Raw genomic sequence first — 13,179 nt, 5'->3', positions numbered from 1 at the left:
AGTAGGAGTCTGCTCCGAGGGTGGGGGCTTAGGTTTCATCATCATCACCTTTCATCATTTCATTAATCATCAAGAAAAAAAATACGTAAGACATGGCTGTATGGGCATAGTTCCCTTGCCTTACCCTTCGGGGAAAACCAAAACAAAAAAAAAATCACTTGTCAAACCAATACAAGCCAAGGCTTTTTGGCGGGAAACGGGAACGGGACAGTTGCTTTCTTCATTGAATGATCTAAATAATTAATACGAAGTGGTGTTTTGTGGTTAATGATCGCATTAAGTTAGTCGGAAGACATTCGCGAGTGTTATTATATTGGTGTATTCAATAAACAAAGTGTATCTGCCTATTTTCGCTTCGTGTCAGGAAGCCGCTTCATAACTCAAAAGTTTATGCGGACTTTTGAGTTAATTCGTTTGGGGTTCGGAGTAGGAGTCTACTCCGAGGGTGGGGGCTTAGGTTTCATCATCATCACCTTTCATCATTTCATTAATCATCAAGAAAAAAATACGTCAGACATGGCTGTATGGGCATAGTTCCCTTTGCCTTACCCTTCGGGGAAAACCAAAACAAAAAAAAAAAAAAAAAACAATACAAGCCAAACTAGTCCACGGAATTCGGGACTCCAATATAGTTCAGATATTTTCGCCGGCCGATGTAAACAATATGAACGAAGTAAAAAGGAAAAATGTGGGAACTACGGGACTAAACAACCACGAAGAGGCAAACAATATCTTCAAACGAAACTTTGAACAAAAGCTTCTGGATTATGATGAAACTCACCAGGGTAATAATTTTATTTGACACCTATTTTGCTTTTTGTAAATATTATGCAGATTTTTTGAAATATTAATCTATTGCTGTGTTCTTCAAGGTTCTATGAGGAAGCCATGGTTTCAGAAAAGAGTAGTTGAGGTTATACAGCAACTTAAAAAAGCTAAAGCTTTAAATCCTGGAGAGCGTCGAGCACAGATGGATTATTATTATACAGCCAAGTACGATGTTCTTACCACCGAAGATAAGGATCATTTAATTTTTAGAAGATATGACTCTGAGGAGCCCACTGTATATATAATACCGAGGGAACAGTATTTTAATAAACTATCTGAAGTACATGAATCATGTGGACATGCTGGAAGGGACAAAATGATCCATATCATCAAGAATAAATTTTATATACCAAAAAAGGCAATAGAAATATTTGTTTCACTGTGCCCAACATGTCGAATGTATAGAAATGCACCCAAAAGAAGCAGCATTATGAATCCAGCCAATGTCCGTTACAATGCAAAGGGACAATTTGATATCATAGACTTGCAGTATTGTGCTGACGGTGACTATAAGTGGTTACTCAGTTACCAAGATAATGCTACGAAATTCACATTGCTTCGTCCTTTGAAAACTAAAAATATATCTGACGTTGCTATGGAACTTGTGAATATATTTACAACATTCGGATCTCCTAATGTATTACAGTCTGAAATGGGTCATGATTTAACTGAAAAAGTTATAAAAGAAATAACAGCACTGTGGCCTGCTAGTAATATTGTACAAGGTTGTGGCCCAAACCCTAGGAAACCTCAAGGCCGCACGGAAAGTCAAGACATCGAAAACTTGTTACAATCATGGATGCATGAAAAAAACTCTACAAACTGGACACTTGGTTGTATGTTTGTGCAATACCAGAAGAACAATACATTGCATCCTCTTACAGGCAAATCTTCTTATCAAGCATTATTTGGTTGCGAACCTAATATTCCTTTAAATCTACCCTGTGTGATTGTGTCTGTTAAATCCGAACAGAATCTAGATAATGACTCAGTACCAATTTCTCCTATAGAAGTACCTATAGAGTTTGATTCTGGTTGTAGTACTACTGTTCTAAAACCCGAGAGTAAATATTTACCTCCAGAAAATGTAGAATACGATAAAGTATTTCTAACCAATATCAAAATTGAAACTACAGACCCAGAAGAACATAGTGATGAAGAAAAATTTGATATAAATGAAATCCACAAAGGAGTTAAGCGAAAAAAATGCTGATATGAGAATTATGTTAGAGGTACAACTTAAAAGAATATAGACTATAGTGCTAAGAAATTACCATGTTTAAATGATGATAACGGTGAAGCAATGGTAATAAAAGTTATTGAAGTCGAATGACTTTGAAAAAAATTTATTAAGTTTTGAGACCGTTGTCATAAAGAGTTTGTTTATTGATGTAATAAACTGCAAGGTAATCTATGTTAGTACTGAACTGAGGCTATAATTAAGAGATCTATGAGGCCTGATCTGAAGATAATGTAAGAACAATTTAAAAGTAACACTTTCTTTGAAACTTGCATAAATAAATAATAAAGACATGTACAAAATAATCTTTATGCTGCTCGCACTGTGCCATTTTAGACTGTTGTGGAGTATTCTTATTAACTTTTATAGTCTAGTTAGGAAATCGTCAGAGTGGCCGGAAGAACCTGGACTAGAACGGCTAAATGCAAAGAGGAGTGGAATAGATTGGGGGAGGCCTTTGCCAATGGGCACACAGATACAGACCTAAACGTTACCGCCGAATAATGGAATGTGTATAAAAATAAAAATATTGTATCTGAATTTATATATAACTAATAAATAAATAAAATAGTAAATTGTAACTTTTACTTCATTTCTTTCAAATTGTAGTATTTTTTATTTATATAATAAAAGTTACCAATTAAAACTGAAGGAAGTTATTATAGGCCCTTGAAATAATGTAAACGAAATAGTATTATTTTTAAGTGAATAAATGTAATAATATATAATGTATATCGTTTTATCTTCAAGTGAAAAAGATATTATTATAGATAGATAGATAAAATACTAAGCACAATGGACACAAAATACAGAGAAAATCTAACATCAAATCACCATTTTTTATTGCATTTGGTTTAATAAGTGAAGATCATTAATTCAACATCATTCGCCGATCTATCATTTTAACTCTTTTGTCTCAAGTTGTCTAAACCTGTATATCACCTCTGGCCCTTCGACTAACCATCTTCTACATTTGAATGGTCAGGATCACTATAATGTGTACAAAAACTAACGTTAACTAGCTGCGACTTCATTCGCATGGAGGTGTTTCGTTTAAAACTGCAAGTCTCTAGTCAGAACCAGCGCTGCTATGCTGTATATTTTAGCAAGTCGAGGTTTATAAATGTTTTCATAATGAAGCGATTAGTAACGTGTCTACCTCGTAGCGCACTCCAGACACTGTACAATTTTTTTTCCCCGCGTGTGCGAAGGAGACAAACAGTCCGCGCACACTCGGTAAGGTAATCCAAGCTCGTATCGGTCGCACGGATGGAGTGTCCCTTCTATACGTAGTGTGTACATTAGTTGTACGTATGCGCGTAGTGAAATACGTAGGTTTCTCATTTTAAATATTTAGACTTGGTACGAACCTGTTCTGCAGCGAGAGCGCGGTGATCTCGGCCTGCAGCCGGGCGCGCTGGCGCTCGGCCTCCTGGTCGGCGGCGCGCCGCGTCCGCTCCGCCTCGGCGCCCGCCGCCGCCTCCGCCGCCGCCAGCTTGCTCTGCAGCGACGCGATCTCGCGACCGCGCATCGCAGCCAGCTTCTCCGCTGATCTATTAACAATAAAAGTGACTGTGACATACGGACGGACAGACAGACAGACATGACGAATCCATAAGGGTTCTAATCTAACAAACGCAGAGTACTGTTAGTGCCCTACATTACTAACTATACGAGTATATGTATTAGGGAACTATTAACGCAAGTGATTCCTTATAGACTGACCTTACAATACTAACAGAGCAATAACATAGAGTAATGTAACTCCGTTACGAAGAATCCGTCTCGTTCGTTTTCGTAGTATACCCGGTACATTCTATTCTCCCTACCTTCAGTCCCGTAAGTCGACATGTGCATAATATATAATAACATCAGCGTAACTACGCCTAAGCCTAAATAAATAGCATTTTCAAGTCGTACATTTGAAATAATATCTTAAAACTTGAAATCGCCTTTCACTTAAATATGAAGTATCTTACTTAACTTACACATTGAACGTCAGAATCAAAAAACGATTCCTAAATTTAACGACCGTATGAAACTCGGGCAGCATGGCCGATAGATTTCACTAAACTAATATTATCCAACAGAACGTAAACAAAACTAACAGATCAATAGATTTGTGATGTGATGTGAGGATGACGCATTTAATGGTTGTCTAATTATTATTATAATAACATGTTTAAGAATGTTTTATAAGCAAAATTGTATAAAGCGCGCAGATCCTACATGATTATTTCATTGGTTATTTTTTAAACAGAATGTTGAGAGACGACTCTGTTACTCCATGGCTGCTACGTACCAAATTACTTACAAAATATCTTTGTGATCGAGTATTGAGATAATATCGAGTACTTATAGGTACATTTACGCGGTTGGCTTGACCATTATAGACGGCGAATCACGTTGGTCTAACAGAAAGCTCGGTGAGGCATAGGTATTTAGTTTATCTTGTAATTGTTATAAGAATAAATACTCATTCATTAATTCATCCCAATTGGGATATAGAAAGAAGGCGAGAGGGAAACCACATATCTATTTTTCCCTAAAAGGTAGCATGGAGGATGCTACACCGACAAGAGCGTTGCTCTTAAATTAGTGATGATGGGATAAAGGCGTGAGCTTATGTTTATGTACATTTTTAAGATGACTCTAACTAAAGGAAATATGTGGGTTTAAGTGGGTCGTATATCTTTTTGCCATTCGCAGTGGAGACGATGGGACCGTGGGGCCCTGAGGCGAAATTATTTTTGAGTGACATTTCGGCGCGTCTCATTGAGGCAACTGGCGATCCGAGAGCTGGCAGTTATTTTGCGCAGAGAATAGGCCTGGCAGTTCAGAGGGGCAATGCTGCCAGCGTTTTGGAGGAGGTTTTCTATTTATAATTAGCTCGTGTTGTTGTTTTTGTTATTTTTAGATTATTGAATTTGATAATTATGTTAGATACAAATAAAATACGATACTCTAACTATAACTACTTACTTGAAAGTGGCCAAATCGATGGCAGTACAGTCATGCGAGGCGTTGAAGCCGCCGCTACTGTCGTCGTTCTCCTCGAGAGCCACGTAGGAGTACCCGACGAAGGGCAGTTGTCCGGCGAAGGGCGGCCGCGAGCGGAACGGGGCCGCCGACGGCTGCGGCCGCTCGCGGTCGGGGGGGTGGAAGTACGACGCGTCCTCCGCGCCGCGGACACACGGCACCCACGGCGGCGGCTGCACCACAACGTACTTTATCAGTACGACTTACAACACAGGTTCCTTTTGACATTTTTGCTTTCGAGATCTCGAACTTCACATTTAGGTTGGTCTCGCATGCGTTTCCGTACGAATTCGATTCGTACATATAAGTACTTAAGAACACGCACGAACAATCTCTTAGAAAAAAAACTCTTTTTATTAGAGATAAGCTTGTTTCTTTTGTATGTTTTATTGTCTACAAATAAATAAATGATTCCAGTCTTCCGAGTACTATGAAAGTGCGCATAGTGATTGTGCGCATAGAGATTGTGTGCGTACGAAAGCACATCTAAAGTGGATTTGGAAGTCGCTGGGATTCGCTAATGTAGTTACAAATTAAATATTTATTTATTAGGTAACATAGTTACACTTTGAATCGTATTTTTTATATAAATATATTTTTTGCCATTCGCCTAAAACTAGTATAGCTTGTCCTACCTGCATACCCAAGGAAAAGAAGCTGCAAGAAAACCTTCGGCACAGAGCCTTACACGTTCTTAAAAAAAGCAAAAGAATATTGAATACAATTTCAGTAATTACATAATATTGGTTCCCAGGCGGTTATACCAATGAATTTCTATCTTGGAAATAGTTATTAACTTTACAATAACTTTTTTGCAAACTTTCTGTTTAATCACTGTTATAAAACTGTCGGAAGGTAAATTGCGAATGTCAATAGGAAGTGGTATAAGAGGTAAATTGAGGTATAGAGACCTGGTCGCGTATGTTGTGCGAGGCGAGGTGCGCGAGCGCAGCGTGCTGCAGCACGTCGAGGTAGCTGTAGCGGCGGCCCGGCTGCACGCGCAGCAGCCCGCCCACCAGCGCGCGCCACGAGCTCGACGGCCCGTTGGGCGCCGGCTCGAATGGGGGGCCCGTCTCTGTGTCACTCTCGTATCTGGGAGGTGAACATCGTAGGCAGGTAGTTAAGCTTGTCTTCTTCTATCGTGTGGGTTGTGAGGTGAATTACCAACCTCATCAACCCCGGTGTCAGGGTTATTATTGAACCGCCAAAGGCCCCTGACTTGGCTCTTGTAACGACTTCTTACTTACATCAGTAAGTAGTAATCGGGACCAACGGCTTAACGTGCCTTCCGAATATCATAAAAATCACTTTGTGATCCTTGGTTTGGTTAGGACATTACAGGCTGATCACCTGATTGTCCAGAAGTAAGATAATCCGTGCTTCGGAAGGCACGTTAAGCCGTTGGTCCCGGTTACTACTTACTGATGTTAGTAAGTAGTCGTTACATGAGCCATGTCAGGGGCCTTTGGCGGCTCAATAGTAACCCCGTCACCAGGTTTGATGAGGTTGGTAATTTACCTCACAACCCACGCGATAGAATATCACATCATTTTTAAAGAGCGCATAACACAAATGTCAATATATTATAAAATAGTCAAGTACATTAATACTTATTCATACAAATTCTGTAGATACAACACAAATAAAATACTTAAGTACTTTGTAACTTCGTCTGCTAAATTGTGTATACATAATATTATGTCACTATTACTTTATTCAAAGGTTACATAACTTACATTTACATAGTTACAATAAAAATAATTCAGGTTTCGCTCACTACACCTGCATGATCTCATGCATTTTAGACAACAGCTTTCACAATATACTTTGTAACTTCGTCTGCTATATTGTGTATACATAATATTGTGTGAAGAACAGAATACTTACTTTTGTATATTGGAGAGTATCTGCGCGACGGTGTCTTCATCGCTGGAGGAGAATGGCCGCCGCAGCGTCACCAGCTCGAACGCCACCACGCCCAGCGACCAGTAGTCGCACGCCGACTGAACACGACATACATAATACAGTTAGTGAAAAATAACATAAGTTCACGACTATATCCTAATTGGGGCAGTCAAATGTACATCCATCGCAAGATGAACACATCACCGAGCTTTCTATTAGACCAACGCGGTGTGCCGTATCGCCGTCTATACTGGTCGAGTCAACTGTGTTAGTGAAAACTGCACTTAAGATAAGTTTATGACTCATTCATGCAAGTCCTGTACCGGTTTACGGTTACGATCTGGAGGTCCGCGTTCGATTCCCGATGGGGACATTGTCGAAATCACTTTGTGAGACTGTCCTTTGTTTAGTAAGGACTTTTCAGGCTTGAATCACCTGATTGTCTGAAAAATTAACATGATTCCGTGCTTCGGAGGGCACGTTAAGCCGTTGGTCCCGACTATTGGCCGTGAAAACACCTCCACCAACCCGCAGTGGAGCAGCATCAGGGGAGGCCTGTGCCCAGCAGTGAGACGTATATAGGCTGTTTATGTTATGTTCTTTGCTAGATTACATAAAGAAAGAAACATAGATTGCGTTCAGTCGCTTATCATTCCAGGCATGTCGTAAAAACCGACAAGTGATTAAGTCCTCTTCTCTTCACGTGATGGATTATTCGTTAATAAGTTAAATGTTAATAAAACCATTAAGCACCGGCAGGTTACACGATAGTGCATTAGTTAATTTAGAAAAGTTGTTGAAACATCTACCTACTACACTATCTAATTGTACAATTCATATCACCACATCGCACTAACTACGAAATTTACAAATGAAAATACTATCTACAATAATGCTCTTTTTCGAAAACCATGCTCTATTTGAAATAAAAATATTACTTATAAGTTAGATGTGCGAAAAACAAACAAGTCTTACTAAAAGTATCTTACTTCTTTCTACAAGATACATATACAGGTTGTTAGTGACATCGTAACGAATACTGAGGGGGATGATTCAAACCATGATTCTGAGTTAATACCAAATGGAATTTTCCATCGCAAAAGTATAGAATTAAAAATTTAAAAAACCACATGAATTTTACCTAAGAATCATGGCCTGAATCATCCCTCAAAGTTTTCGTTACGATGTCATTTACACCCTGTATATTCTTCCTACTAGTATAGGTGTAAGTATATTATTTATTATAAAAATATGACATCATTCATAAATAATAAAATTAATAAATCACACATAATCTAAGTTTACATATCAACACCAAACCTACTATAGATCTACCTACAGTATACAGAGTTTCCTATAAGTAACAGACTTAAGTTTGATTTACCGAGAGCAAATTGTATGTGTGTGTGAGATTAGAAATATAAGTTTCCATACAATCCTTGATCACAGGTAATTGCTTCAAAAAAAAGGCCTCGAGAATTCAAATTGCACATAGTATGAAGGTATCTAGAGACCATAATCAGAACGAATTCGTGCCCACACTTCCGCGATTTAAAGTCTAGTGTTAGTAAAGACTTTTCAGGCTTGAATCACCTCCACCAACCCGCAGTGGAGCAGCGTGAAGTGAGGCCTGTGCCCAGCAGTGAGACGTATATTGGTTGTTTATGTTATATTCTGTGCTAGATTACATAAAGAAGGAAACATAGATTGCGTTCAGTAGCTTATCACACATCAATCAATCATAACACTAATGGTAGGGTATCCGAGGGTCCGTCCAAGCTGTACTTATAAGAGCGCCTGTACACAAAGCGAGAGCGTGAGAACCCACAATGGCGGCGTGCACAATCCCGCGACAGTACTGCAGACACACAGCGTGGCGCGCGCCGCACGCGGCCGCCGCCAGCAGCTCGGGCGCCACGTAGTCGGCCGTGCCCGCCGCCGCCCCGCCGCCGCAGCCGCCGCCGCCCTCCGACAGCCGCGTGCACGACCCGAAGTCGCCCAGCTTCACGTGCCCGCAGCTGCGGACAAATTTACTGCGTTAACCTCCGTTACTACGCACGATGAGTCGAATCTGCGGATGCTTACATCTAGACGATTGCAATTTCGAACACATAAAATAAGCTCACAGGTATATTCCCAATTGGGCTAGACAGAGGTACATCCATCGTAAGATGAACTGAGCACACATGATTATTACATGATTATTACACCAAAATAATGTAATGTAACAATTCGACAGATGATACTTACACAGAGCTGACACGTTTTTTCAGAAAAACGTGTCGAAACGTATGTTTTTCTTTATTAAAAATCATAATTAAGTTAAATAGAAAAAAGGAACCATTTTTTGTCACCTTTCGATCTGTCTTTATTTCGACTTAGGAAACTGCCCAATTACCAAGCAAAAGGATGTGGTATAAACTCACCGATCGAGCAATATGTTGTGCGGCTTGACGTCGCGGTGCACGTATCCCATCCCGTGCAGCGCCTTGAGCGCGTGCGCCACCTCGGCCACGTAGAAGGCGGCGTCGCGCTCGCCCAGCGGGTGGTTGCGCCGCGCCAGCAGCCCCGCCAGGTCGCCGCCCACGCACAGCTCCATCACCAGGTAGAGGGACGAGTTGTCCTGGGACGTACAAGTGATTATAGAATAGTCTCTCCAAAAAGACCTGCCCAATGCATAATCTTCTTTCACCCTAAGGTCGCCTGGCAGAAATTGCAGCAATAAGGCCGCCTATTGTGCTTATGTTTTTATTCGTATGTTTATGTCCTTTGTATATGTTGTTGTGCAATAAAGTATTATTGATTGATTGATTGAAGACCATAAACATAACACAAACAGCCTATATACGACCCACTGGGCACAGACCTCTCAATCAACTGGTGGAGCTTATTCCACCACACTGCTCCACTGTCACTTGGTGGAAGTGTTTTATGGCTCATAGCTGGGACTAACGGCTTAACGTTTTTCGTACAATCAGCCTCTGTGGTTTAGTGGTTGGAGGTCCAGGTTCAATTCCAGATGGGGATATTTGGTAAGGACATTGGAGGCTTGCATCATAAACGCCATTTGTTCTAAACTGTCTATAATAGTTATAGTTACAATGTTTGGTATTTTCACATTTTCCAGAACTTAATAGTAGTATTCTGTATAGAATGAAAAAGTGGACAGTTCATAATGTTCTCTGCTTTGTAAATAAACACCTGTGAGTGAAATCCAATCCTAATCATTATTATAAATGCAATGAGTTTGTTAATTAAAATTTGTTACACATTCACAGTATAGAAAAGGACAGTGTAGGTTGCTGCTGCAACAACCAATGTCCCACATGAAGGAAATTCTCATATAAAGACGGTTCACAAATCTAGGGAATACTTCCATATATTCATTTACCTGGAAGGCATATTGCAACCTAGGCATCCAGGGCGTGGTGGCGGTGGCCATGACATCTCGCTCGTCGACGCCGGCTGCGCGCGTCGCTAGCTCCTTACGCACCGCTTTTAATGCATACACGTCGCTCGTCTGTTTCTCACGCACCATCTGGTAATGGTATAAGGATCATTAGTTAAGAGTATGGCTGCTGTTGGCTTTAGTCATATTTTTGCTTAAATATTTTAGAATATAAATATTTTCCTTACTTCACTGCTACAAATGTCTTGTGAAGTATTTTATTTTAATCTTCAAATAATTGTCTAATCCATCGGTATTATTGGAACAAAAGTAAAACTCACATGCACTTCACCAAAGTGTCCCCGGCCAATTGTTTGCAGTATTTCAAAGTCAGACAGGCAGACTCGGGTGCGCCGCAGGTCCACCAGGGTGCTGCGATCTGAAAGGTCATATAAATGATACAAACTAGAAAAATGTCTAAGGTCTCTAGCAGGCGCCGCATAGCGACCTCGCCGCGCGCGTCGCGCGTAATATAGAGGGTTTTGACGAGTTCACACATGGATAGATGTTGTTGAAGGGTGTTGATCAAAGCTCTTGATACAGTTCACACTGTAGGCAGACGGATTACTGTACCTCGACAGATGTTCTTAAAATTATGTAAGTATTAATAACAAAATATAATAATAGTGTGGGAAAATTATATTTTTTTATTTGTCTCACAACCCAATTAGGGGCATATGAGCCACATAACTAATTTCATTGCTTTGTGTTTATACAGAAACAGCCGATTGTTGTCTTTTTTATTCTCATTTTCTATGAGGCTTCGAACACTCTGGGTGCTTATGCCAGCCTCATAGGTGCTTTCTCCTAACCCTTAGGCAAAGGATTGGTGAACAAAGTTTTATATTTGGTATAATTTTTAGCATTTTTAGAAACATATTCTCATTATTAGGGCCGTGCTGCAACATTAATTTTTAGTATGATATACTGGAATTAATAAGGTGCAAAAATGTTGACAGCACCTGCAATACAGGCTGCTTTATGGGGCAGGTGTGACATTCCTAAAGCATTTTATAAAGAATATAAGAATAACTAGCGCTTTAATGCGTCTTTTTTTACAAAAGAGGATTGTAAGTTAGTGCACAATCGGAAAATAAAATACTTTTGATTCAATAAAATGGTCTAATTTACTTTTAGGAAGCTTACAGATCAAGAAGAGTTTTTACACCAGAAACTTACATTTATCCACGAACGCTTTGACGAGCTCATCGCATTTCTTGATAGGGTCATCATTACATTCATCATACAACACAGTGAGAGCATCCAGAAGAGTTTCGCGGTCTATTGTCTTCTTCAGTTTACTGGTGCCACTGGTCACTTTGCCCAGTATTTGGCGGTTTAGCCGCGTAATGCGCACTGCGATGGCTTCTTTCGACGGCTCCATATTCAACAACAATATCTACACAATCACTTCAAATTATACATGGTTTGTTTATTGTAAATATTGTAATTATAATATTTTCAAGTACGAAATCAACAGCCCGGTACTCCGCCGTTATTTTGAAAATCGAAATTGAAATGACAACTACTTGTGTTGCCAGGCAAAAAAATATTTAACGGTTATTCATATTAGTAACGTTATTTTACATTATTAAAAAGTTAACAATTTCCGGTGATTCCTGCCATCTAGTGTCTAATAGCTGTACTAAACATCTTTATTTTATTAGTTCATCTGTTGAACAACAGATGGCAGTACAATGTAAATTATTTATCAAATAAGTACTTCATGTTTAAATCTCTACTGGGGTAGACAGAGCCACAAGTTGTCAGCCAGTATCGTGCTTTGATTGCTATTTGTTATCTACGAATAAACGTACTTACTTAATAATATAAAAACTCACGACTATATCCCAATTGGGATAGTCAGAGTTACATCCGTCGGAAGATGGACTAAGTATAACCGGTATAAAACTTATGTAAATCTGAATTGATTTTTAATCTCAGTCGCATAGGTTTTAAGGTCAAAAATATTATACGAAAAATACGACAAAAATTATAAACATTGTTCAGTATCATTCTACTGCTTTTTTAATTATGTTTGCGAGACTATTAGATAGGTAGGTAAGGATTTACTATTTTTTACAACACAAATAAAGCAATAACAACTCAGTAGGTACCTACTACTTGTTTATTTATATTTAAGTACCAAGTTTATTTATAGGTACTTACCTAATATATATATAACAATATAACAATATAACAACATAATATTGATCCGAGTAGGTCATTATTAGAGAATAATAAAATAGGTATTAATTGAGATTAATATGAATGCTAATTTGTATAATATTTTGCGTTATCTATTACAAATTCGATCATATGAAAGTAAAATTGATGACCGAAGTTGGACATTTCCATAATTTTATTATTCCAGATAACAAACAAGAATCGAATACATCCGTCTCAAATTCGACTACCGACCGAACAAGGACCGAGCAAATATTTTGCCATGTTTTATGACTACTTGCGAATCCGATCAAGTAGTATATACCATCTGAGGCAAACCTACAATTAGTTAAAAATAAATAAGTACAAGGATTTACGGTATTCTAGCTAGAGAATCATTCAGAGATCTCAGAACTAGAATGTATTTACTTACTTACTTCATTTTTGTACTTTCTTATGTGCTGTTTAGTGTAAAAGACGGTTTTGTTGAGAAAATATAGGAAAACAAAGGATAGTACAATAGATTTTTATGGCCACTGTCATTATGAAATTA

At 39.0% G+C, this 13,179-nt stretch overlaps 2 protein-coding genes across 3 annotated transcripts in view; one reads left to right on the top strand and one right to left on the bottom strand.

The window, feature by feature from the left end:
* LOC126375974 (citron Rho-interacting kinase) overlaps positions 1 to 11,947 on the bottom strand; it is a 30,059-nt gene extending 18,112 nt beyond the window's left edge. The window contains exons 1-9 of one of the 2 annotated variants that reach the window (XM_050023092.1): positions 11,640 to 11,947; positions 10,742 to 10,839; positions 10,404 to 10,550; positions 9,439 to 9,635; positions 8,841 to 9,030; positions 6,995 to 7,110; positions 6,019 to 6,199; positions 5,051 to 5,280; positions 3,439 to 3,621 (exon numbers count right to left, since the gene is read on the bottom strand). In XM_050023092.1, the coding sequence (XP_049879049.1) occupies positions 3,439 to 3,621; positions 5,051 to 5,280; positions 6,019 to 6,199; positions 6,995 to 7,110; positions 8,841 to 9,030; positions 9,439 to 9,635; positions 10,404 to 10,550; positions 10,742 to 10,839; positions 11,640 to 11,844 (1,547 nt within the window). In that variant the 5' untranslated portion in view covers positions 11,845 to 11,947. The remainder of the gene's footprint in view (positions 1 to 3,438; positions 3,622 to 5,050; positions 5,281 to 6,018; positions 6,200 to 6,994; positions 7,111 to 8,840; positions 9,031 to 9,438; positions 9,636 to 10,403; positions 10,551 to 10,741; positions 10,840 to 11,639) is intronic. The other variant, XM_050023093.1, reaches the window with a different exon arrangement.
* On the top strand, positions 296 to 2,796 carry LOC126376020 (KRAB-A domain-containing protein 2-like). The gene is made up of 2 exons (XM_050023173.1): positions 296 to 785; positions 873 to 2,796. The coding sequence occupies exons 1-2, from the start codon at positions 665 to 667 to the stop codon at positions 2,039 to 2,041; spliced, it is 1,290 nt and encodes a 429-aa protein (XP_049879130.1). The 5' UTR covers positions 296 to 664; the 3' UTR covers positions 2,042 to 2,796.
* Positions 11,948 to 13,179: the final 1,232 nt, after the last annotated feature.

Source organism: Pectinophora gossypiella, chromosome 20, assembly GCF_024362695.1.
Source record: "Pectinophora gossypiella chromosome 20, ilPecGoss1.1, whole genome shotgun sequence".
Taxonomy (NCBI): Eukaryota; Metazoa; Arthropoda; class Insecta; order Lepidoptera; family Gelechiidae; genus Pectinophora; species Pectinophora gossypiella.
The sequence above is the reverse complement of the archived record's forward strand: the minus strand, read 5'-3'. Positions and strand labels throughout refer to the sequence as shown.

What these genes read in the sequence shown, in the direction of transcription:
- LOC126376020 (XM_050023173.1), top strand. Translation starts at nt 665, where the DNA reads ATGAACGAAGTAAAAAGGAAAAATGTGGGAACTACGGGACTAAACAAC. An exon ending in TTATGATGAAACTCACCAGG is followed by an intron (nt 786 to 872) that starts GTAATAATTTTA and finishes GTGTTCTTCAAG; the next exon opens with GTTCTATGAGGAAGCCATGG.